Here is a 24,440-nt window from a genome sequence, read left to right on the forward strand (position 1 = left end):
CCGCCCACAGAAGTGATTATTGTGTCCGATGGAGCAACGCGGTTCGGTTAAACACCCTCACAGGCCCCCACATCTGGATTAATTGTGAGGACGGAGGAGAGAGACAGGCGTGGAGCGTGTCTCAGTGGATTCTGGTCCGATTTAGATCGGCTCAGGAGCGGGTTTGACCCGGTTTCCAGTGGGCTTGGATCGCCGGGAAAAACAGAAAGAAGGGAAAGTTTGCTTCATCTTTGCTCTCATGGTGAGACACTTCTTCGCCCTTTGCTTCTTTTCTTCGCACTTCACTGTTAGGATTCTCTTTATATCTTCTCAGGAGTGTCCAGGTGTGCCCAACCTGAGCTCCGCGGACCGACCGGTGCGCTTTCTGTAGACTGCAGCTAATTGGCTGTCACACATTAAGGTGGGAGGGTAATGGGAAGTCTTAAAAAACTCTTAATTAGACAGCGAGTTAGTAATTTAATCTACTACATGGGTGCTGAACTACCGGGCAGCTATTTTTTCTTATTAAATTATTCTTGTAGTCATTTGCACAAAGCACTTGTTTTCAACTGTCAAATGCGCAAATCTGTCATATTCCTTTGTTATACAGATGGTAAAATGAATATTTGGTTTTGTTTTGGACTGCAACTGTTTGTTTGTTTTTATCCTTGTATATGATGTAAAAAATCATTAACAGAGAAAATAATCAACAGTCCACTTAATAATTACATAATTGTTACTTAGACCCTCCAATGTAGTAAAGGAGTTATTTAATTTTCCTTGAAACTTGTCTTAAAGGGTATAAAAATGTCATTTTAAGACTGGAATGAAGCTTGATGATGATATAAAAATACTTTATTAGATAGAAGTAATTTGTAGCTTTTTAACCCTTGAACCTATATTTGGCGACAGTAGTAAAGAAACTCCCTTTTAACAGGAAGAAATTTCCATCAGAACCAGGCTCAGGGAGGAGTAGCCAACTGCTGTGACTAGCTGTGGCATGAATAGAAGGTGAAGAGAGATAAACCACACTATGGTAGACAGAAGACGCAATTTAATGACAGGGAGCAGTGGTATATAAACACCAGGGGAGTGAAAAAAGTTAGTGGAAAAGAAATGGAGCTCTATCAGCAAGCTCAGCCTTTAGAAGGAGAACTAAAGAATGGTTGAGGGTGACCTGATCCAGTTCTAACTATAAGCTCTATCAAGTTCTCTATCAAGGAAGTTTTAAGACTAATTTTAAAAGTGGAAAGTGTGTCTGGCTCCTGACCCCAAACTGGGAAACTCCACGTGAGAGTTTCCTTTCATCGCTTCAAAGATCTTTTTGCGTTGGGATGGGAATGTTGTTGAGGTTGACTTCAGTCAGGCTGAAAGGACCACACAATTTTAGAAGAGGAGAAGTCTCTGTTAATGGGCACTTACAGTACTTGCCAGATCAAACTGCTGCAGACTGAGGAGGAGCACATTTTATTCTTCTACAAAAATAAAACGATTTACATGTTAGGTATTGTGTAGTTTGTTGTACCCTTTTTTTATGGCCTCTAAAATATACTTACCTTCATGATCAGTAATGAAATTAATCAAATGCTCTAAATAATTTGAAATATGAATAAAATCTCTAAACTTGATGTTAAATACTTATTTCCTTAAATCTAATTTTTAATTAGGAAAATTAGTTGAAAATGATCAAGTTAACTTTTCGAGATATGACTTCGTCACCATTAGTTCTGTTTGCAACATGGAGTCAAAATCTTCCTCACGGTTTTTAAAATCTATCGATTATTCTAGTAATCGAGTGTTTTATCAATTATTCCATCAGTTGACTGAATAATCAGATAAGAAATAATTTTGTCTTATTAGCCAGAAATAATGAATAGCAAATGAATTTGAAATTGTATTATCATGACAACTTAAAGTGTCATCACTTTGCCAAGGTCTGGGAGGACAGCCAATCTGTTACTCTCAGAATACAGGAAATTGGTTCGGATGTTCAGGGAGCAGCCCGGAAATACCAGGTCTCATGCCTGCCATGTACTGGAAACTGCTGGAACAGGAGTGTCACTGTCCATAGTGAAGTGAGTTTAATGGAGGGCCAAACAATTCAAAAGCTTGACAAAACAAAACGCCAACCATCCAAGCAATCTGCGACAACCAGACAATATCGTGCGGTGACCAGTTCGTTAGCACGCAATGACCAACTCGGTTGCCTATGAAGCATAGAATGAACTGAGGACTACATTACACTGCGTCAGGACGCCTCCATTTAGATTTCATCATTCATAGCCTTTAACTTTTATCTGAGGCCACAAGTGAGTGCGTATAATGTAGGATAATGGAAAAATAAATACCCGATTTGTTTTCATCATCAAAACATTTCTATACATTTTTGATATATGTGTAAAATATTATTAACAAGATAATATGTAATCTGTTTGCATGGTAATGGGGAAATCCTTTTCCATCAGGAGCTTAAAAAAAAGTTTGCATTGTTATCGCTGAACATAAGACTTTGTGCTGATAAGCACATTAAAGAAATCGATTCACATTAGGGGAAGCTGGAAGTAGATTTCTTTTACAGAGTTGGATTGTGGTTATTAACAAACAATACTTACACTGTAAGTGCTGCATGAGATGAATTTAACAGGAAGATTAGGAAGGAAATCATTTTCTCAGGATTTGATTATATCTCTGTTGGCAGAATTCAAAAATGAGTATTTTACTTGTAATGAATTCATTTTACATTACTGTTACATTTCAACAAAATAATCTAATATATAAGATAATGAAATACCATCCATCCATCCATTGGCTTCTGCTTATTCTTGCCAGGGTCACGGGGCAATAAGATAGTAAAAATAACACATAAAGAGGGGCTCGCTGTATTTTCTGTTGACTTACAAAAGAGTAGCTGTCTACTGAGTCTTCATGTATACTTTTGACCCTGTGTAGATTACAGAAACGCCAAAGTAAATGTAAATTTGTGCACCTAATTTTTCTTTTTTTAAAGTCATTAAAGATGAATGCTGCATTATAATTAAATTAGTCAAAAAGGACATTTCAAAGAAATCATCAAAACCCACGAATTACATGACTTTCATGCCTATTGTGAGCGCATGAAATCTTCTGGTTACAACTTTACTTTTTTCTGTGAAAATCTATAAAAAGGTGCAGAGTACATAGTTAAAAAATATCCCCTAGAGACAAAATAACCACATCCATGGGAAACATACTAGGTTGAAGTGAATAGGAATTATGGGTTGATCCATTAATTTTTCTACTGCTTATCCAGGTCAGCTCACATTGATTAGAAGTACTGAAAAATGTGATGTCATAATAAATAAATCTAGGCTTTATCACTCCAAACAGATTTTCTTTATAATCTCATCTTTTGGATAGTATTAAAGGTGTTAAATTTATCTCTGTGTTACCTACAAAAGGTCAGAAAAAGTCGGTTTCTGCTCCTGCCTTCTGTTAGGTGCTAATCTGTGCGGTAATAATTAGAGGCTCCCAGACAGCAGTCAGTGCCTTTGTCTGTCAGTCATTATGCAGTCAGTACTGCCTGTTCAGACAGTAACCAACAGAAGTAGGCAGACCAGTCGGACTGCTCGGTGATCTTCAGGCTGAATACACCTTCAGCCGTTGCTGTAGTTTAGAGCAGGGCTGTAACTTCTGCTGAGGACGTTCGTGCGTTGTGATCACACACAGGAGATTCTGGTTTCAGTTTAGATTTCTGTGAGGGTAGTGATTCACATCATGGGCTGAGCTTTGACATTATTGCAGGTGATTTAGAATATTCTTATATTATATTTTAATATTGCATGTAGAATAATATACTTTAAAATTTTTGTTATTAAGTTTAAAACTTGTTATTAGATGTTTGCATTTTAAAAGAGAAAAAAATCAGCTGAAGCAAAGCTGTGTGGGATTTAACTGTGTTATTCCTTGGTGGCAGAGTGGTGTGGTGGTTACCACTGTTGCCTCACAGTAAAGCCCAGATTATTCTTCTGTTGCTGATACAGACGCGTACAGCTGGAGACCGACAGCTGAGTAGCTCATTCCTGTTATACTTCTTTGATGTCTGCTTGAGTTCCTCACACAGTCCAAAGAAATGCATGTTAGGTTAACTGGAGATTCTGAATGGAACATTCTGAATGTGGATGGCTGATACTTTGTTGGCCCATTAGTGACTTGTCCAGGGTGTAACCTGCCTCTGATCCTATGACAGCAATGATAGACTCCAGCTGCTCTGGGACCCTGAAATGGAAAAGAGGCTGATGTGTGTTTGTACCGTACCACTTCAAAAACGGAGTAAAAGTTTAGTTTGATTTTGGCTACATTGAGATTTTCAAGCAGCGATTCACAACCAGTCAGACGTGAGACCACATTTTCTTATGTCTTTGATTCACTGGATTATTTAATAGTTTTTTATCAATCACATCACTCAGTGGAAAATAGCAAAGAATAGCCCTTTATTGTCATTCTATATGTGCAGTGAAATTGTGGGTGCTCCACACCAACTGTCCAGGAATAATATATGAATAGTAAGACAGTAGGAATGAATAACAAACATGAAAAATATAGTGCATTGTCTACCAACTGGAAAGTTGGTGGTTCACTTCCTGGTTCCTCCAGTCTCCATATTGAAACCTTGGCAAGAGACTGAACCCCGAGTTACCCCCAGTGCATCCTTGTGTGTTAATGTTAGTCAGAGCGCTTAGATAAAAGTGCTTATATGAGTATGTGTGTGAAGAGAGTGCAGTTAGTGCTCAGAGTAGAAAAACTCTGTAGGATTACCTCTGCTACTTTCTGTTTGGAGTTTGCATGTTTTTCTGTGGTAGGGTGGGTTCTCTCTGCCTTCCTCCCACTCTCCAAAGACATGCACGTGAAGTGAAACGGTGACTCTAAATTGTGACTGTCAGTGTGCAGATGTCTGTCTCTGTGTGGTTGCCCTGGAACAGCTGGAATAAGCTCCGGTCTTCCCTCTTTATACTCTGAATTAAAAAGTGGAAGAGGTTGGATGGATGGATGTTCTTGGGCTTTCTTCTTATAGAAACAACAAAGTCCCAGTTAATTGTGTTTTCTTCCTGCATAGCAGACATATTTTGATGGACACATAATTTTCACTACAGGTAAATATCAAATTTTTTTAAAAGCATATCGACAATCTTCTTTGGCTTCAAAAGTAACAAATGGACCCAGATCATAATTAGCGGCTTAAAAGATTTGTTAAACATTTACAGAGACATGTCTATGGCTTAGATAAGACAGTCAGTGTGGAGCCAGGCAAAATGATTGGTCAGTTTATCGATTAGTAGGTAGTAAACTTGAAGTCTTCATGTTTAAATGATGTGTTTTATGACATGTAATAGGTGTAAAAGTTAAATGATTAATCAAGAAAATGATGGGCTGATTAAAAGCTGAGTTCTGGATCAGTACGGTTCTTACACTGTCCAGACACAACATTAGAATACTGAGTTGGTTGGTCATAATGTTGGTGTATATCTGTATAATTAATACGAGTCACATGGAATTAAATCCCAATTTTTAATCTGACTGAGCTGGTGGTGACCATAAACAGTTCTGTTTTTAAAGAGCAGATGATGAAACAGTTCCTCCTCCTCCCAAAACAAACATTTAACTTTGTGACTTCATGTCAGTAGCATGAAGTGGACTCTCCCTTTATAAACATGCAGTAGACTGTGATGACTTAAGCACTGTAGGAGCTTCACACACAGGTCAGTTATCAGAGTTAATAGTAGAGCGGAAGCGAACATGTTCAGTGTGTGTCAAATTTGCATCTTTATGTTTTCCTTGTACTTGGTTTACAGTCCTGCTGTGCTCTCCATCCTCATTGCTAAAAAAACCAGAGTTTGGAGTTGCATGGGTTTTTAATGCCAGGCATAACTAAAGAGTTCTTTGCTGTTTAGATTTTAAAAAATAAATACAAATGTGATTGTTTTTATTATTTATTATTTTTAAATTAAACAATCCACTTTGATTTTGTTTGATTCAACAAGTGTGAGCATGCTGAAACAGATATGTTGAATATTGTAAACCTCCTAGATACCAAAAACTGTTGTTCCTAATTATAAATAGGCTGCAACTAATGATTAACTTAGGAGTCGTCTAATCTGCTAATTTTCTTCGATTAGTCTATTAGTCAACGACTAGCCCTCATCTCTGCGTCCTGTGGGCAAACCTCCTGTTCTAAGCTCCAGTACCTCGCTTGTGCTCGTTGTCATGACTTCAGCAGTTTGAGAGGTGCACGGGCCTCTTTTCAGGACAACTCATCTATACACCTTTGCTTAATTCTAGTAAAAAAGAACAAAACAGAATTAGAAAAGACTGTTATTAATCACCGGAAGGCTAACATAAACATTACTGTACAAACATGACCCATTCAGAGTCGACATCACAGCTGGTTTTAAATGGCATTTTAAATGCTCATGCACTGCAGTACTGCTGTCATGGAGGGAAGGCTCTGCTTTGCTAAATCACTGATTATGGTGACAATTGGTGATAAACAGCTGTCTCCATCCATCCATCTATTGACGTCACTTCTGGACCACCGTCTTTCAAACCACTCTCGGTGTATCTTGGCAACTTCTAATGTTTTTTCTTGATTTACTAAATCTTAAGCGGTCAACTCTAATGGTGCAACCACTGCTAACCAACACGCCCTGAAGCTCCCTGACTTGGTTCGTCTGCTACCAAGCCTAGCCTGGGTAGCCTTGTTTTTAGCCTGTCTGTCAGCTGTTTGCTGCCCTCAAGCCATGGCTGTCTGTCATTGTCTACCGGCATGCTCACAGTTACAAGAGGATATCCAGCGACTGAAATAGGATCTTAGGTAGAGGGAGGAGCTTATCATGGAGTTTTCAAGGAAAGCACCTGGTTTCCCTACACGTCTTCTGCAGTGGGAAATTGGCAGCTACTCTGCAGTGCTCGGTCCCAGCAGCTCATTGTGTTCACACACACCCCTGGTCCAGTTCGGCCAACTCTGGAGAAGAGCCAGCCATCTCAGCAGATCTCCTGGCTCTGGCTGATGAGATGTGGCTTATCCTTAGGACGACGCCAAAATCCCAAGTTTGCTCTACGTCCTGCAACTCAGAGTCATCTCCCTCGTCCAGAAGCCGGGCATCTGTGTTTAACTCTGCCCGTTACCACTACTGCTGCTGCTACTACTGCCCCCATAGCTGCATCTTGGCGCTCACATGCAGTCATGCCTCTGAGCTGCCCATCATCTTCCACCTTTTCGAGGCCGCGTCTACCTACGGTGCCCGTTGTTGGTACCTCAATGGTTTATCGCATGGCAGTGTGTGGTGGCCGTAGCTTTTGCTGTCCGGAGGCCTGTGTGAAGGATATAACTCTGACCGCTGTCTGGTTGGTATGGCTGATTATGTGTTTATGTGTCTTTATGTTGTAACATGTGAAGCACATTGTAACTGTTTTGAAAAGTGCTATATAAATGAAGTTGTTATTATTATCTTCAGTGTTCGAGAGGCCCATGTCTCCTGGATTTGTGAAGCACCTCACAAACCCAGGAGACATCGGCTATCTGAATAGGAATCCTATTCAGATATCCACACCATATCAACCTGTTCCTTTTGATGTGGAAAAGTAGTGGCTCTACTCTGAGCCCTGAATGATCAAACTCCTCACCTTATATCTAACGGGGAGCCCAGACATCCTGGGAAGGAAGCTTATTTTCCAATTGTGACCATAGGTGAGGGTGGGGATGTAGATTGACTGGTATCTTCACTTTTGCCACTGTGGACTAGTAAAAAATACACACAAATACAAATTGTTTTTTTTGGGTTTTTTTGTTCTAGTCTTTGCAGCTGGGGTGTTAGTAATGTTCAGGTAGACACTCGACTCTGTGGTGCCCACCATGTTGAAGCGTTTGGACAGGATCCGGTTCAGGGGACGGCGGGATGACTTCCTGGATCTGGCTGAGTCGCCCAACACATCCGACACAGAATGCAGCGAGGAGGTTGTGATTAAACCTCGCACCTCTGTCAGAGAGACAGAGGAGGTGAGGGAGGCAGAGGTGGAGCCGCAGAGTGATGTTCAGGTGCAGAACCACACAGAGAAAATCAATATTTTTACTTTTTTTTTTTATGTTATGTTGCTTATTATGTTTTCTGCTACTCTCTCTAAGGCTGGTCCAGGATCTTTTTCTGCAGCTCTGGATGACAGGACAGATTTAAATGAGGTTAAAGGTCACTTAGAAATTGCCTTGTTGGAGAAGCACTATTTGCGTGAGTATTCCGCGAATTTTATCTTCATATGTCAAGTTTTATTTTGAAAAATAACCAATGAACTTAAGCTCAGCAAGGTCAGATTTACGTAGACGAAGCAGACCAAGCTCCAGGTTTTTGTCAGGTCTTTCCTCTCACAGTTAAAATAATTTTGCCAGAATCGCATTCAAACAAGTGTAATTCAAGCCTTCCATCCATCAGCTTTGTAGAAACTGATGAGTCAACATCACAGCTCTTCAGTTGCCAGTTCATTGTAAGCGTCAAACGTCCCCCAGTACAGTCCCGATAGCGCTCTGTAATCAGTCAATATTTGGCCTTTTATGTAACACACACAGAGCTATTAATAACCCTGCTGACCTCATTTGACACACATGCAGAGCAATTTTGGTGAATAAGCCATTTGTGCCCGCATCCTCTAAAAAATACTAATAGTATTAATACGAATAAAATAAAGTTTCATTCACCTACCTTGTCATGCTTCAGTTTCACTATTATAAGTTTAGCACTTTAACTTCCAGTGTTTGTCTGTTTCAGAGGAGGAGCTGAGAAAACTTAAAGAGGAGTCCAATGTGGATTCGCTGAAACAGGAGTTAGAAAAGGAGCGCTGCAGACGCATCGAGCTGGAACAGAAAATCAACGATGCCCTGAGATCCAGGCTAGTTGTATATATATTTTTTCATATATTAAAGGGAGCCCGTTACATGCACTTTGAGTCCACTAAAGGTGATTTTAGTGATTCAAAATCAGTTTTTATCTTGTACTGCGTCCTTCAGTCCTTCTTCTGTCTAAAACAAGCCATTTTATTGTTTCCTATTTAAAAGCATCTAACTTTTCCCCTGATTGGATGTCAGTGTTTAAACAGCACTTGGGTGGGGCTACTGTCCTCACAGCCAGAGCTGTGATGAACATGTCAGATAGGCCTGGTCTTTTTGGTACAATACAAACCCACATGTAGAAGAAGAAAACGGTCTGAACCCTGAGCTTTCGGCTCATGTACCAAAAATTATTGTTTGAAACTTTGACCATATTTCTATTTATAAAGTATGTAATTAAATTTGCTGAGCTGGGCTCAAAGCGGCTTGCTCCTATGCTTTATGCTGGACTGACATAGTTTCTACCTCTTGTAGACTTGAAGACTCACCATCTCAGACACCTAAAGCTCCGTCTGCTCCTTCAGCTGCTGGCAGTGGTATGGCTGATCTATGCTCTTTCACTTTTTGCAGATGTTCCATCTTTTCACCTTTGTTTGAAGTGAACAGAAACAGAATTAATTGAATGTTCCTTTATTATTATCACAATTGTCCTGTTTCTCTCCTCAGACAAACAGAAGGAGACTCTGGTTGACACCTTATTGAAATGGCTTTATGATCGATTTGGTGTTTATATCGAAGACTTCCGCTTCCAACCAGAGGAGATGACAGTGGAGACGGATGAACCACTGAGTGCCAAAAGGTCCGAAAACATTCTGAAACTGTCTGTGACAGACTTCTGAGCATCAGCAGAACTGTAATGGTAGAAAACTGACATTGTTTGAACTGACAGTTTTATTATCATATGAACTTAAAAAATTACATCTTCACACACACACACACACACACACACACACACTGCAGTGCTGAGCTTGTCAAGAACTTATCACCTAATCCACACAATATTTCCAGCCATGTAAACACATCTGAAACCTGTTATTAACCCTATTATAGCCACATAGGTTTTTATTGTGTTCTTTATCATGTTATCTTTTTTCTAATCCACAGGTTGACTGAAAACATGAGACGGCTCAGTAAGTTTGCTTATGGTCTTTTACCAAATGTAATATGCAATATTGTCTGAAGACAGTGAGCTGCACTGCTGGGTGTAGTGTGCAATAGTACTACAGTAACAGGTCTTCTATTTGCTATAAACAGAAGCATGAGCAAGTGAAACAGTGGATAATGGAACATTTGCATAGATATACCCTGTTGTTATTTCATAACTATGTAAGAAGTTAAAACGTTTAAATTCAAGAGAATTCTAAATATGTGCTCCACAGAGCAAATAAGGAAACAGGGGGACATTTAGTATGTGATAGTCATTAATGAGTTTGGGTTTGAGACAGACTGCATCTCCTTGTTAGCCTGGCATCCGATTCACATCTCCAGTACATCAGATACACTAAACCCAAGCCAAAATGCATAAACATTCAAATAAGTTTATGCATTTATAGAGCTGATGTTTTCTTTGTCATGATTAAGTCAGCTGATGTCAGTTTGTCTACTCTCGTATTTCCAGAACGAGGATTTAGACCCGTTACCAATTTCATGAGGAACCTTTCTGCCTTATCCAGCTGGTACTCCATCTATACATCAGCCATTGCCTTCATTGTGAGTTCATACACACACACAGAGTTCAGGTGGTCAACAGTCAATTCTTTTAAACATGGATTGGATCCACCAGTCACAACAGATATAAGACAAGTAGACAGGCTGATTCAAAACTAAATGTGTTTACACCTGTGTGATCTCCACAGGTCTACATGTATGTGGCGTGGAATGGATGGGTCATCCCCATGTTCCTGTTCCTCGCCATTCTCCGCCTGTCCTTGAATTACCTCATTGCCAAGTTAGTGTAACCTTTGCTCTCTCTAAGTTAGTCACACCGCTTTTATCAGAATCAGACAAAAGGCAACAGTTTTAAACCAGGTCAAGGTTCAGTACCAAGTCAGTATAGGTAAGGCTTATCATGAGTATTTGTTCCCTTGTCTCTGATGTTTTGTTTTTTTAAACTTGTTGGACAAATATGTTATTTACTTTTAGAGTTATTAGGAAAATGGCTTCAGTAGATTCTTCAATTTAAGACACATGTAGTCATGCCGTGGCAAATCTAGTGCAAATTCAGTAGTTAGGATCTTTTTTACATACTTTTTTTTTCTTATCTTATCAGTGTATTCATATGTCAGGGTCATGAATTATGCGTTAAGTGAACAGTTGGCTCTTAAAGTCAACATACTGACCATTGTAAGAATCTGAAATCGTTAAAGTGCCAGTCGCTTGATGATCAGATGACTGGATCAGAGCTGTTCAATATGAGCAAAAGTTTATTGCAGAATTTTGTTGAATATCTGATTACAGTGGCCTAATGAGGGACCCATAAATGTGTCTTGATACAACAAGACACATTTAAGAGCATCGATTGGTCAGAACAGCATACAAGGCAATGAAGTTCATTATATTTATTATATAGCTCATATTTTCCCATGATTCTCTGCTCTTAGAGGCTGGAGGATCCAGTGGAGCATTGTACCTGAAGTTTCAGAGCCAGTGGTGAGAAATCTCTCTTTATTCTGGCCTCTTCCTCATATTCATTACTAAACATTTTATTATGAAATGACTCATAAAACTGTCCTGATGTCCCAAATGGAAACTGTTAAGTTCTTTAATAACAGATGTTTGGGATTCTCATTTTGTTTTTTCAGGAGCCTCCTAAGGAAGACCTGACTGTGTCTGAGAAGTTCCAGCTGGTCCTGGATGTCGCTCAGAAAGCTCAGGTGAAATGTGATGGACAGTGAGAGGTCTAAGGTCACAAGTGGTTCTTTTTGACACATTTAATTATTATTGTTATGTCCTTACAGAATCTGTTTGGAAGGATGGCCAACATCCTGGAGAAAATAAAGAAGTAAGCTTTTCTACACACGGTTTCATGTTTCAGCTCAGAAAGAACTGGTGATCCATTTACAGTGCTTCTTTATACTGTGTGTGTGTGTCTGTGTGTGTGTGCAGTCTCTTCATGTGGGTTCAGCCGGAGCTGACTCAGAAGCTGTACGTTGGTCTGTGGTTGGCCTTCATCTCCTCATGCCTGCTCCCGTACAAACTGCTGGGATTCATCATAGGTAAAAATAAATAAATAAATAAAAAGTTGATCACCTTCTGTGCTATCGTTTTCCCCCCTTATTGAGATTTAAATCACTTGTTCTCAGTAGATATCAGAGTGAAAGAATATAACTCATCCACTAAAGGAATGGATGAGAAAAGATATTCTGTCTATGCACATGTCTAAAAACATGACAGCTGTGTGAGCACTGAACATAAATGTTATGTCCACAGTTTGGCTCCAGTCATACCTTCATAAATTCACTTTTTGATGAGCTCCTTGGGGACAAGGTCACATTATTTGAAAGTTCAAAACTTTCATAATCTAACGATATATAATTACAACAACAAATAATCCACTTCAAAGATGATGACACAATTGGAAACACTGAGTGTGGGAGAGGGAGCTGCATGGATAGAGTGTGCAGTAGGCAACACGTATGATGCCCACTCACTAGCAGAGAATACACTGAAATATTACCTGTGCTATTCACACATCAGCACTATCCAACATCACACAAAGGGTGTAAGGGTGCATCAGATATCTGTGTTCACATGTGCACCATAAAAGGTGAGGAATCCATTAGACTTGTGAAAACAGCTATATATAACAGGCCAGATGTTCCTGTGATTCTTCCTGATTACTGATTATCCTGCTGTTAAAAAGGCATACAGACCTGCATCTGTGATACAGATTTCAGACAAGTGTCTATTAAGTCCAACAATGTAGATAAATGCTCATTTTGAAGGAACCTTATAGTTACTTGAGAAATGCTGGGGATGGGTGGGACGGCTGTGATGAGTCCCTTTAGGGGTCATCACAGCACATCGTGTGCCTCTGTCCTCCCATGTCTCTAGCATCCTTTTTAGCCACAGCACCATTCTGCATTTCCTCCTTCAATACATCCATGAATCTTCTTCTCCTTCCTCTTTGCATCTTGCTTAGCAGCTTCATATTCAACTTTTTTTTTTCCAATATATGCACTATAAAAAATTTTTACTCTTTAATCCTCAGGTGTATACGCAGGTATCAAGTTCTTCATCATTGACTTCATCTTTAAGAGTTGTCCCAAGCTGAGGCAGCGCTATGACACCCCCTTCATCATCTGGACAAATTTACCCACCGACCTTCAGCTGAAAGAGCGCAGCAACACTATGCTGGGCCGACGAGTGAGTCCAAACTCCTGCAGACATCTACACACAGAGCTCAGAGATCTCAGCACCGGGCTGATGTTAGTCTGTGTCAGTTACATGACATAAAGGAACAAACCCTGCAGTAGTGAGATCATAGGCTGGAAAAACCAGCACAGACTGGATCAGCTTGTTACTGGTTCTTACTGGTCTGGTTGTATTTTTCTCTCCCAGCTGTCTGAATGTGAACAGGTAGGATTGTGCGCTGAGTGTGTGTGTGTGCGTGCGTGCGTGTGTATGTGTTATATTTACAATCACAGTGTAGAGGCCCATAGTGTGTGCTGTGGTGAGAGTTGTGATCAGATATTTTGACTGACATCACTGGCTGTAACCAATCAGCTGCTGAAGTGTTGGTCTGTCTATCTGGTTAAAATCCTCTTAGAGTGGGACGTCCCGACTCATAATATTACACCTGGTGTACTTGTCAGATTTTCCCACTTTATATTCAGATGACCCTGTGACCTTTCCTTTAGCTTCACCCCTTTAACAAATGTAGATCTGGCACAAATGTTGTGATTTAACTCCAAGTAAGATCTAATGCCAAAGTTCAGGTAAGAATGAATAAAGTTTTGTTGTCTTCTTTTTCTAAGTGTAAAATAGTTACTACATGCCATAAAATGAGAGATTAGATTTAAACCTAAATCAGAAAACAATGTATGTCAACCAGCCTCAAAATTAAAAGCAGTGACAGGTGAGATAATGATTGATTGTCTTGTTAACTGCTTAACAAACACAAAGTCACCAGCAAAGCTCACTGGGGGAGGGTTAGCATTTTGGAGTATTTAAGCCGCGTGCTAAAGAAAGTTGAAGATGTTACATTTCAAATCCAGAGTATTTACACTGTTATAGATCTTCTGTTAGAACATTTCTACCTGGCAAAACAAATTAGGTAAATATTCCACCCCCCAAAATTTAACCCCAGACAGGCTGTGGATGACCTGGTAGATGTTAAGAGGTTAAAATGTGCTGTTCAGCTGAGTTGTGACCTTCCCATGGGCGTTCTGCTTACGCTTCTGACACGACCAAATCCTTTGGCAGCATCTCCGTGCCAAACACACCTTAGAAGTGTTTTTGCTCCAACTTATCACAGCTGTTTTTATTGAACTAGGTCCTAAAAATGTTAGAGAGGCGTTTTTAATGTTGCTGACGGATGTATCCTACCCAGTGTTAACAGACACAGTTAATGTTTGTTCCCAACTAATGTCTTGAGCTGCATGAACACTGAATTTCAGCCTACCTTCCAGCATACCTGAGTACATTTTGGGGGGAGTATGGGTGTTGCAACAGCTTAAAACATTTAAAAGCTCTGGTCCTGTGTGATGATTACAGTAAGGGTCAGTGGAAGGTTTCCTGCAGTAAAGAACAAGACATTAGATACTTATGGTTGCATATCAAAGATACTGATACCTCTGCTAGAAGCTAATATCTAACTGGACAATTTATGGTTAAATTCTTTGATTTGGCAGAATTTTCATTCAGGTTCAATTCTGAGCCTTCAATTTTCTGTTTTTGAGTGGAAACGTGCTCATTTTACCTCCAGGCTGAACTGAAGTATCCTTATAAAAACTTTTGTAGCAGTATTGGAGGATCGCAACAGGTGAGCTGTTGACTCATCTCTGAATTCAGGTATATGGCTGCAGTTTTTCAGATGTCCATGACATTCATTGTTGTAACCCGTTCCTGACCGCCTCTGATTATGTTGATAACAATTTGAAACAAAAAATTGATTCCTGGTTTTGTGACAGGCTTCTCGTAACAAAATGCCTAAAGGTCACAAATGAAATTGGGTCTTTGCTAAGTTGTCTGTTATGTGTAGACTCAACGGTGGTTCATCCTTTGAATTTGGTGCTATTTTTATGCTTGAAGGATTCCTACAACAGTGTTAGGTGACTTAACAACCAGAAACACATTCCAGTGAAAAAGATCATGTACCAGGACTGCTCTGAAAATGAGTAAAAAGCAGGCAGTGTCCAAAGAAAAATCTGAAAAGGAACTGTTGCTCAAGACCACTTTAAAAGCTACAAGAAAGTCTGTCTTACTAGAAGAAAAATGTAAAGCAAGGGGTGATTTTGCACTGGACTATACATCTGACTGTGGGGATGCTTCAGACACTGCTACTTGTAGTGATTAGCAAATTGTGTACCTGCTTCTGTCTACCTGCTCAGGTGATAGCTGCTGGGGGCCGAGGCAGCCTCACCGCAGCAGCTCCTGTGGGTGTCAGTCGGGATGAAGATGGAGGGCGATACTACAGCACCAAGAGAGGAGCTTTTCATGAGGTGTTTAACCTGCCAGAGAGTGAGCGCCCTCTGACAGGTGAGAAAGGAACTACAGGAGAAAATGAATTAATAGATGAATCCTTCTAACTCAGTCTGAAGTGTTGGTCCATCATTCTTTGTGGGTCTTATAATGTGCAGTAGATTCAGAAAGGATTCAGACCCTTCAGTTTTTGCACATTTATTATTTTATTGTAAATTTGAACGGATAAATTTGATGTTTATGTACACTCTACTTGAAAAGGACAAAAATATGTAACAAGTTTTACAGATGCATAAAAGAATCTAAAACTGAATTATCTATTTGCTAATGCAGTTTAATAGAAAGAACTTTAGATGTCGACTGTTTTCTTACCAGAAATGTTTTAATTGTAATGATTGTTTCAGTGTGTGAGACTGGCTGGCGCTGCTGCCTCATCAACAGAGACAGGAAGACACCGACAGACTACATCCGCAACGGAGTGCTTTATGTCACCGAGAAGTAAGTCATCTGACAGAATGAGTAGATACTGTGTCACATCTGTGTTTATTCACACAGAATGTTTCCTCCTATAAGTTTGGCACCTGTAAGCAGAGCGAGCGATAACATGTTGAGCATGTCATTTATTTGCCCCGTGTTTGTTTTCTGACATCACGCAGCCTCTGCAGCATTTTTGGTTCTGTCTTTGTATGAACATTCAAACAGTAAACTTGCGTTTGCTAAAGTATTTCATATGACACTTTTACATTTAAACGTAAAGTTTGAATAGCCTAAGGTTGCTTTACCTGAAAAGTTAAAGGTTAAAAAGGTTAAAGGCCAAAGGTTTCGGTAAATAGGTGACAAATAAACTTCTGTTTGAAAATGATCTCAGAGGAAAGGGCTTCAGAGTGTAGGAGTACCAGCACTGAAGGGTCTCTCCCCGAACAACTACGGTCTGGTGTGAGGGATGCAGAATAATAAAGACCATAAATAATAAACAGTAGTTAATTCAGACTTCTGGGAAGAAAAAAAACTGCCAGGGTGTCTGATGAAAGAGCTGGGCTATTCTTATGTTTGGCTTGTCAGGTAGCAGTATGCAAGTTTCCATTAGGGTGTGTTGTTGATCCTCGGTGGATGGATGCCATAAATGTTCTGAGTGCCTATAATCTCTTATAATCACCATTGCAGAGTGTTGTAGGAGTGGGAGATAACAGAGTCTATGCTGTCTTTGCAGTTACCTGTGTTTCGAGAGCTCCAGCTCCAGGTCCGGATCCTCAAAGAGGAACAAAGTCATCAAACTGCTCGAGATTACTGACATCCAGAAGGTAAGTGTTCACTTTACAAATATTGTTGGTGCTTCCCAGGTTTATAATATTCAATTAGATTACTTTGTGATGTCATTTCCTGTTTAGCTTGTGTTTTTGAAGCCAATGTAACTAGCCTGTGTAAACCTTTGAGTGTCTTTGATTAGATTAAATTATTAATTAATTAATTAATTAATTAATTTAAAAAAAAAACATGTCATCTCACTACGCTGCAGTGTTAGTTCTTAGAAAAGTCTTAATGGAGTAAAAACCTGAAACAAAAAGTGCCGCAGGTACTGAAGCTGCTTTTGTTTTCATTTATTCAGGAAACAGTCTTTTACTTTCTAACATCAGATATTTAAAACTTTTCTAATGTTCGATCATGTCTGCTCTTATTGCACATGTGTTTCCCTTGCATTGGTCTGAATTTGCTCTGTTGTTTCTCACAGTACAAAGTTTTGTCAGTGCTGCCTGGATCTGGGATGGGGATCTCCATTGCGACACCATCCACCCAAAAAGTAAGAGCTCAGTTCAGAATGGCAAAAAAACTAAAATTGTTTTTACTCATTTAGAAGAAGCATTTCACAGATGTAAGAATACACTCTGACAAGTAAAAGTACCACTAATAAGTATGAGAAGTGATGTACTCAAAATACTTTAACAGATTTCTGTACAGTATGAATTTGTTACACTGATGTGTAACACGTGTGGCTCTGTTTTCTTTTTGTGTGGAGCATGGTTCTCATGTTCCTCTGTTCTCTTGCAGCCTATGGTCTTCGGCGCAATGATGCACAGAGATGAGGCATTTGAAGCCATCTACACTCAGTACATGAAGATCGTTACTATGGCTACAGCTATCAACCCTGAGACATAGTAAGACCTTTGCGATGGCTGCCTTAAACACAAGCACCTGAAGGTTCTTAGATGGCTGCTGACTTCGGTTTGAGCTGCTGGTCTTCCCCCATCAGTCACCCATGAAAATAATTCAGTGACAGTATTTTAGTGATTGATAATAATCACTAAATAATAGTGATAATAGTGATAATAATAATCGCTGATTCCAACTAATCACTGATTTTTGTTTTATTTTTTTTGGTCAGAATCAGACAGTCTGTTACCAATCACTGTTTCTGAAAACAAATTAACAATACCATCCACAAATGAGAGCACTTTACATCCTCTCTAAGGGTTAGTTTACTGAAAAAAAACATTTACAAGAATCGCATCTCTGTTTTTTCATCTCTGATAAACATCTCAGCATTTCATGTGCGCAGACTTGATATTAAATTAAAAGCCTCTTGATAGCTCAAAGGGTTCAATCCCTCCCATAGTTTTTAGGCTTTTATTGTGAAAAATTTACTGGACGTTTTTGGTTCACATAGTTAAAGCCTGTAGAAGAAGTTTTAAAAAAGCTTACTTTTACTCCCACAGCTCCTTTTACCTGCAGTTTATTGGTTCAGGTTTGTCACATGACCGGTTGCAGGCTTCAGTTTACTTTAGTAGCAGCAAATTAAACTGGAAACTTAACTACATTATGTTTTTGTGCTAAAAAAATTGAATAATAATTTAATTCACTAGTCAATTAATAAGAACAGTTATTCTCTGCCTGCAGCTTTCCCAATATATTAATTTCTTGCTTTTCTGTGTCTTTGTCGATGTAATCTGAACATTTTCAGGCTTTGAACTGTTAATCAGACAAAACACAACGTTTAAAAAAAATGACACAGTGCACTCTTGAGAAACTGGAATGGATGTATTTTACTCATTTCTAATGACTATACAATTAATCTTAGTGGTAGACTTAATTTGGCCTTTACTTACAACCAAACATATTAATCTGACTTATAAACACTGACTGATGGAAGTCTGTCTGCAGGCAAATCATGAAGGGAGGAAACAGAAAATATAAAAAGTAGTTTTTAATCTTGTTCTGATTCTGACTCAATATTTTCTAATTGTATAAAAGAACATAGCAAAAAGCCCATCAAGTCTGTTGCTGACAGTTCAAATCTTCAAATGTTCAGAGAAACTGATACTATTGTTAAATAGTGTCTTTATAGCTTGCGATGCAAACTTAGGTGGAGGGTTTCATGACTGTGTATTAAACCGCTGGCAAACAAATGTGTTTAAACCTCATTATTATACATTGGTGTCTTCAGGGATTTGTAAACAGTATCATCATGACTCTGTATTGTACTATTGCAACTAAGCCTTACAGTTAATATGTTGGTGTAAAGTGTTTGTATTCTGTATCAATGTTCAGCAGTTATGTGAGCAGTCTTTGACACATGGAATTTAGTGTAAACCACAGAGTTAGTCTTTTTCTTAAGCTTTGTTTGACTTAGCCAGAAGCTAAGTGGCTAAAGCTAATGCCAGTTTAGCAGTTTATGCTTTCTGTTTTACAATTAATGAGCCACGAAACAAAATCCCACAGGGACTACAAATGCTACATTTTTGTATTTGTTTGTCATTCGATTTTCATCAAGCTTAAAGAAGAATCAAGTAAAGCACTAAAAAAAAGCACTTTTTTCTTTCATTTCTATTATCTGATAGCTTTATTTTTTTGGTTTTTTGAGAATGTCTGTTTTTTGTCTGTTGTAAATGACATAAAACTTCAGCCTAACATTTTTATTTTATTTTGGGCATTTTTGTTTTATTTTGGGTTGAATGTTTTGTTTTTTGTTTTTTATTTTACATGTTGAAGTAAAAGCTGTCAAATTAAAAGTTTGTATTCCAAATTGCTGTCCATTTTATTTAATATTCAGATTTATTACTTTTGGTTGTGGTGTTTTTTGTTTTGTTTTGTTTATGTCTTATTTCAGATTAAAGTTTTTTTTAATAATTCACTGACAAAAAATTAACTCTCCAAAATAAGATTTTTTTTTAAATATAAATTCTGACAAATTTTAACAAATAAAATTGCACATGAAGTAGACAGCTTCACTTATTTTAGTTTTATCTCACTTTAATTTCCAAATATTTTTTCTTTTGTAGTTTTTTTTTATGCCACTTGCTAATACCATCATGCCTCAGCCAAGTACTCTTTAAAAATAGTTTCCTGACTTTCTTTCAGTGTGTCCTTTTTTTGCTCGGGTTTGATTTTTGCCTTGTTGACGTTGTCACTGTGAACATTTTTCTCTCCTCCTTTTGTGTCTTTTGGATTTGAGGTTTTTATAAAATGGTTTCTTGTATGGATAGGTGTAATGTTTTTTAAATTGTGTAATTTCTATTGTTGAAATGTGATGTACATGTGTTTAAGTAAAATCAAATATGATACCTTAACAGTGTGCGGCTTTTTAATGCAGTACCTGCATCATGCTTTAGGTGACATCACATTTGTGCCTAATACATCGGCTTACCACAGATATCTTTTTTTAAAAGGCCACAAGTGTACATAATAGTCCGATACCAGTCACTTTTAATTTAATTTAACTTTAAAGTATATTGATCAGATGCATAAGTAATTGTATACTTTCACTGTAAAAGAAAAGATGCCCTAAAAAATAAAACAATTTTACAGAGATAATAGTTCTGTATGGTTTTATACCCTGTATAATTTTCATGTACGTACATTTCCAGTGCATTCTCTTTTCAAAGTCATCGTGGACACTAACGGTAATACATTCAGCTACAGCACAACTCTTGCTCTTAAAACAGTGACTGAAATGTGTTTTCAGATATGCAAGTAGTCTTGCACCACTTGGTGTAGATAGACAGCAGGTCAGGAAGCTCTGATTGAATGATGCGTTCGGCCGAGCGCACCATCCTTTGCAGATCTTGTCTGTCCTGCTTGGTGCTGAGTGCTGGCTGTGGTTTTTAAACGAGGATCATTAAGGAGCCCAAAGTGTGCCAGGAAAATTTCCCCCACACTATTACACGAACAACAAGAATCATTTATACAAGCCAGGATGGATCCATGCTTTCATGTTGTGGTTCTTACACTACCACCTTCTGTCACCACAGAAATAGACACTTACCAGACCAGACAACCTTTTTCCAGTCTTCTATTAATCAATTTTTGCAAGCCCATCTGTATGAGCCTCAGTTTCCTAGTCTAAGTGACAGGAGCGGTCCTTATGGTGCTTTGGTGCTGTAGCCCATCTACTTCAAGTTTCTGTGTGTGTTGTGTTCAGAGATGTTCTTTTGGACATCTTGGTTGTAAGCAGTGGTTATTTGAATCAATGTAGTCTATATGTGAGTGGTTCTAGCAGGCGGACCAAATTTAGAAGAGAGAGTCTTCATCCACAGATTTTATTATTGTAGTCCAGGGGCGATTACTTTTTTGACAATATTTGCTGTTTTCGTGACACACTACTAAAAATCTAAAAAGCATACAGTACTTGGTTGAGACGTAACATTTCAACAACAAAAGTATAGATACCCCCCCCTCCTCCCAAAATGGTTTGTTCCAGCTACGCAGCGGAGCGGAGGTGTGACTGGCTGAAAACAGGACATATTAGCTGCATTTTACCTGCAGTTACTCTTTATATAGTTAGGTAGGAGTCAGACCATGTTTCTTTTTAGCTGAAAAACATTACACCAGGTAACCTGCTGTGTAGAAAACTTGTTTTCCGACGATGTTTGCTACCCTACAATCCGTCCTGCTCTGTAGTAAAATCAGCGACATCTGACCGTCCTGTTGTGTCGACAAGTGTAAAATCAAATGATCCGTCAATAAAGGATAATGTTGGATCAGTGTTTCAATATTTATATCTTTTATTAGATGTTCATGTGGTTTGGTTATTTGCCTTTTGGTTGAAAGTACACTGAGAGAGGACTTTTCATTAGTGATCTTAATAGTATTTTTTCATATTAATGTAATTTTTTCATCTAATTGAATACAATCTATTTGTGTATGATTGTCAGTCCAAAGAAGGAGAGAGGGGAACATGAGGAGAAAGTAGAAGGTCAGGAAGAAGCAGGTAAGAAAACAGACAGGGAACAGTGACAGGCAAAACAGAAACTGTTAAACTGACAAAGAGAAAAAACCTGATTTTACTCGTACAGTCTGGAAGTTGTGTCCTCCCTATATTAAAGCTGCTATACAGAATCTGCAAAACAAACTGGGTTGAAACATTTTTGACCCTCTTTAACAACATTCCAACATAACATTAGAATTGATTGGGGAGATTAAAATTAATGATATATTTTTATGTGGTTCAGCCACAACTCTACTAAAACCTCAGCCAGTAATAGGTAGGCCAACTTTTGGACCGTCCAGTTGTCTGTATGACTGCTGCAGTACGTGCACCACATTTGCGCACTATCAGAAAGTGCCAAACAGCCCTGGTGGAGTGAGGAGCGTAAAGAGAAGCAGAGTGCTCTGTTTATATTCTAAAAGTGTTTTAAGCTGACTTGTTTCAAAGATTCTGTACAGCAGCTTCAAATGTTTTCCAAAAGCACACATACACTTAACTTTTTACAGTGTGTACCACCTGATAAAAAATGTCAAGCTCTCCCAAGTACCACTATGAAAGCATGAAACTCATAAGTCTTACAACACAAAATTAGTATTATTAAATTAGTCAAATTAGTATCTGCAGTAAAGATTTTTACATACATTGTATACACTGTACCACAGGCAAAGTTGCCTCCATTTTTATATTTTTTTATTAATATTTTGTAATAATTTATTTGTAATAATTTATTCTGTTTTGGGAGTGTTTTTTTATGTATCTGTATTATATTATACATACTCATTAAAAGTGAATCTCTGTCCAAAAAATGCACTCAGCTTACGTTTTACTCACTATGAGCATCATTCATTATTCTCCCCCAGGATTTAAGGTTAGGATATGTATTTTTTTATATTCCAATCCATTCTTCTTTGGCAGCATTTAAATAAACTTTATCAGATTTATGATTTTGTTACAGACTTTTCAAAAAAGTGTTTTGCTTTTCTTTCACAGATGTGGTGATTAAATTGTGTTAAAATGTACAAAACACTGATGTCATGTTTTGTGACGAGGACCCAGGCACAGAGAGACTTGATGAATTTAAGAATCTTATGATCTAATAAAGAAATTTGCAGACTTGCACAGAGATGGTAAAATTATGATGACTGATAACGGAGACGAATACAACAGACGACGAGGACAGGGAGGAACAGGGGTTTAAATGCACCAAGGAGACAGTCATAGAGAACTTGGGACAACTGGAGACATTTAAGGATGCAGGGACTGACAGAGACAGGGAAGAAGTCTCATCGTGATGTGTAAAGTTTATTTTGCCTGGCTGGGCAGCTCTCTGGGTGCTCAGCACCCCCAAAGCTCTGATCCTAGAATCGCCCCTGTTGTAGTCTATTATTCTATTTAAATGTAGCTAATGTCCGATAAACTGAAATCTGGGACTTAGATAGCAGTAATATTTCATACATTACTTAAACTCACTAATTTAATTAAGGGATTTGTTTTAAATTATAACATAAAAAAAACAAAACAATACACAATGCAAGTATGTAAATGTGCTGGCTGCTGTTTGCATGTTGTGTTCTCTGAGGGTGCTCCGGCTCCCTCTCACAGTCCAACAACTCGCTTTTTTAGGTTAATTGTCGATTCTTTGGGGAATTACAATCATCTATTGGGAATGTGATTCTGAGCGGTGAACTGTCAAGTGTGTACCCTGAGTTTTACATTATGGCAGCTGGGATAGTCTTCAACCCCCTCTCCAGCAACCCTTAAGTGCTTAAGAGGAAGGAAGAAGGAAAGGGAGGAAAGCAGAAGGAAAGGAAGGAAAGATAACTACACTTTATGATCTCAGCTGTGATTATTAAAGGTTTGTGCTTTCTAGACATTCCCTGTAATGGAAAGAGCAGAGGGGTATGGTACTTCATCACGGCACTGTGGAACTATCAAACAAAAGACCCCAGTGCTGATAAGGCAAAATGCGTCCATTACCACCAGTTATGAGGACATAAGGTAGGTGGAAAACTCATCTGATCCAGCCTCAGTCGCCCTAAATGAGAGTAAATGTGTTACTTTTCTTCAAGTCCTGTCATATTATTTTGTATGTACAAAAGTTTTAGAACAGAAATATCTTTATGCATGCTTAATCAACCAGGTAAGGGAATCCCAAAATGTTGATTCTGTTCAGCTGGACGTAATGTTTTCAGTGGGAGAAACGTTTCATCACTCTTCCAAGTGACTTCTTCAGTCTCAGCTGACTGCATGTTACCCCAACCTTATAAACAGTACATTTGCACAATAACTCAAACTAGCACCACTGAATGAACAATGGGTTGGTAGGGGAGTTCCTTGATCATTACAATGCAAATTTGAATGATCATTGATCAATGACCATTGATCAAAGGACATGATTACCATTCACAGAGATTTGGGGAATGGCTGCAATCACCGGATTGTAAGATGATGAAAGCACAGAAATATTTAACTTAAAAAGATAAATCCAAATAGATTAAATCACTGTTCCCATTTTTTTTACCTTCCTGAATTATAGCTACATCTTCAGGAGGGTAAAATTAGTACTTCTGTAATGGAAGTGCCCGAGGTGACTGAGAACCCATAATTGCAAGGTGACTGAGAAATGTTCCAAACTAAGAAATCATGTTTGTTAAATATGTGTAATTTATATGTTTTTTTTAATTTATCCTTCTCCTTTTCTGTGGTTTT

At 38.5% G+C, this 24,440-nt stretch overlaps 1 protein-coding gene and 1 long non-coding RNA gene across 4 annotated transcripts in view; one reads left to right on the forward strand and one right to left on the reverse strand.

The window, feature by feature from the left end:
* Positions 1-20,094, forward strand: LOC100698332 (GRAM domain-containing protein 4). Of its 3 annotated transcripts, none has more exons than XM_013273785.3 (19): positions 1-241; positions 7,809-8,050; positions 8,138-8,237; positions 8,772-8,892; positions 9,365-9,426; positions 9,557-9,689; positions 9,995-10,020; positions 10,509-10,600; positions 10,747-10,838; positions 11,491-11,539; positions 11,692-11,763; positions 11,848-11,891; positions 11,996-12,105; positions 13,101-13,255; positions 15,442-15,589; positions 15,937-16,030; positions 16,743-16,833; positions 17,262-17,330; positions 17,579-20,094. In XM_013273785.3, exons 2-19 carry the CDS (start codon positions 7,868-7,870, stop codon positions 17,684-17,686), a joined length of 1,749 nt encoding a protein of 582 aa, XP_013129239.1. In that variant the 5' UTR covers positions 1-241; positions 7,809-7,867; the 3' UTR covers positions 17,687-20,094. The 3 variants fall into 3 exon arrangements, with proteins under 3 accessions (XP_013129239.1, XP_019213475.1, XP_013129240.1); XM_019357930.2 differs by lacking the exon at positions 1-241 and adding an exon at positions 257-400; XM_013273786.3 differs by lacking the exon at positions 1-241 and adding an exon at positions 5,621-5,714.
* The window catches only part of LOC109201933 (uncharacterized), a 22,134-nt gene continuing 7,081 nt past the window's right edge, over positions 9,388-24,440 (reverse strand). The window contains exon 6 of the long non-coding RNA XR_003220773.1: positions 9,388-9,477. This is a non-coding gene — a long non-coding RNA (uncharacterized LOC109201933). The remainder of the gene's footprint in view (positions 9,478-24,440) is intronic.

Source organism: Oreochromis niloticus, linkage group LG7 (assembly GCF_001858045.2).
Source record: "Oreochromis niloticus isolate F11D_XX linkage group LG7, O_niloticus_UMD_NMBU, whole genome shotgun sequence".
Lineage (NCBI taxonomy): Eukaryota > Metazoa > Chordata > Actinopteri > Cichliformes > Cichlidae > Oreochromis > Oreochromis niloticus.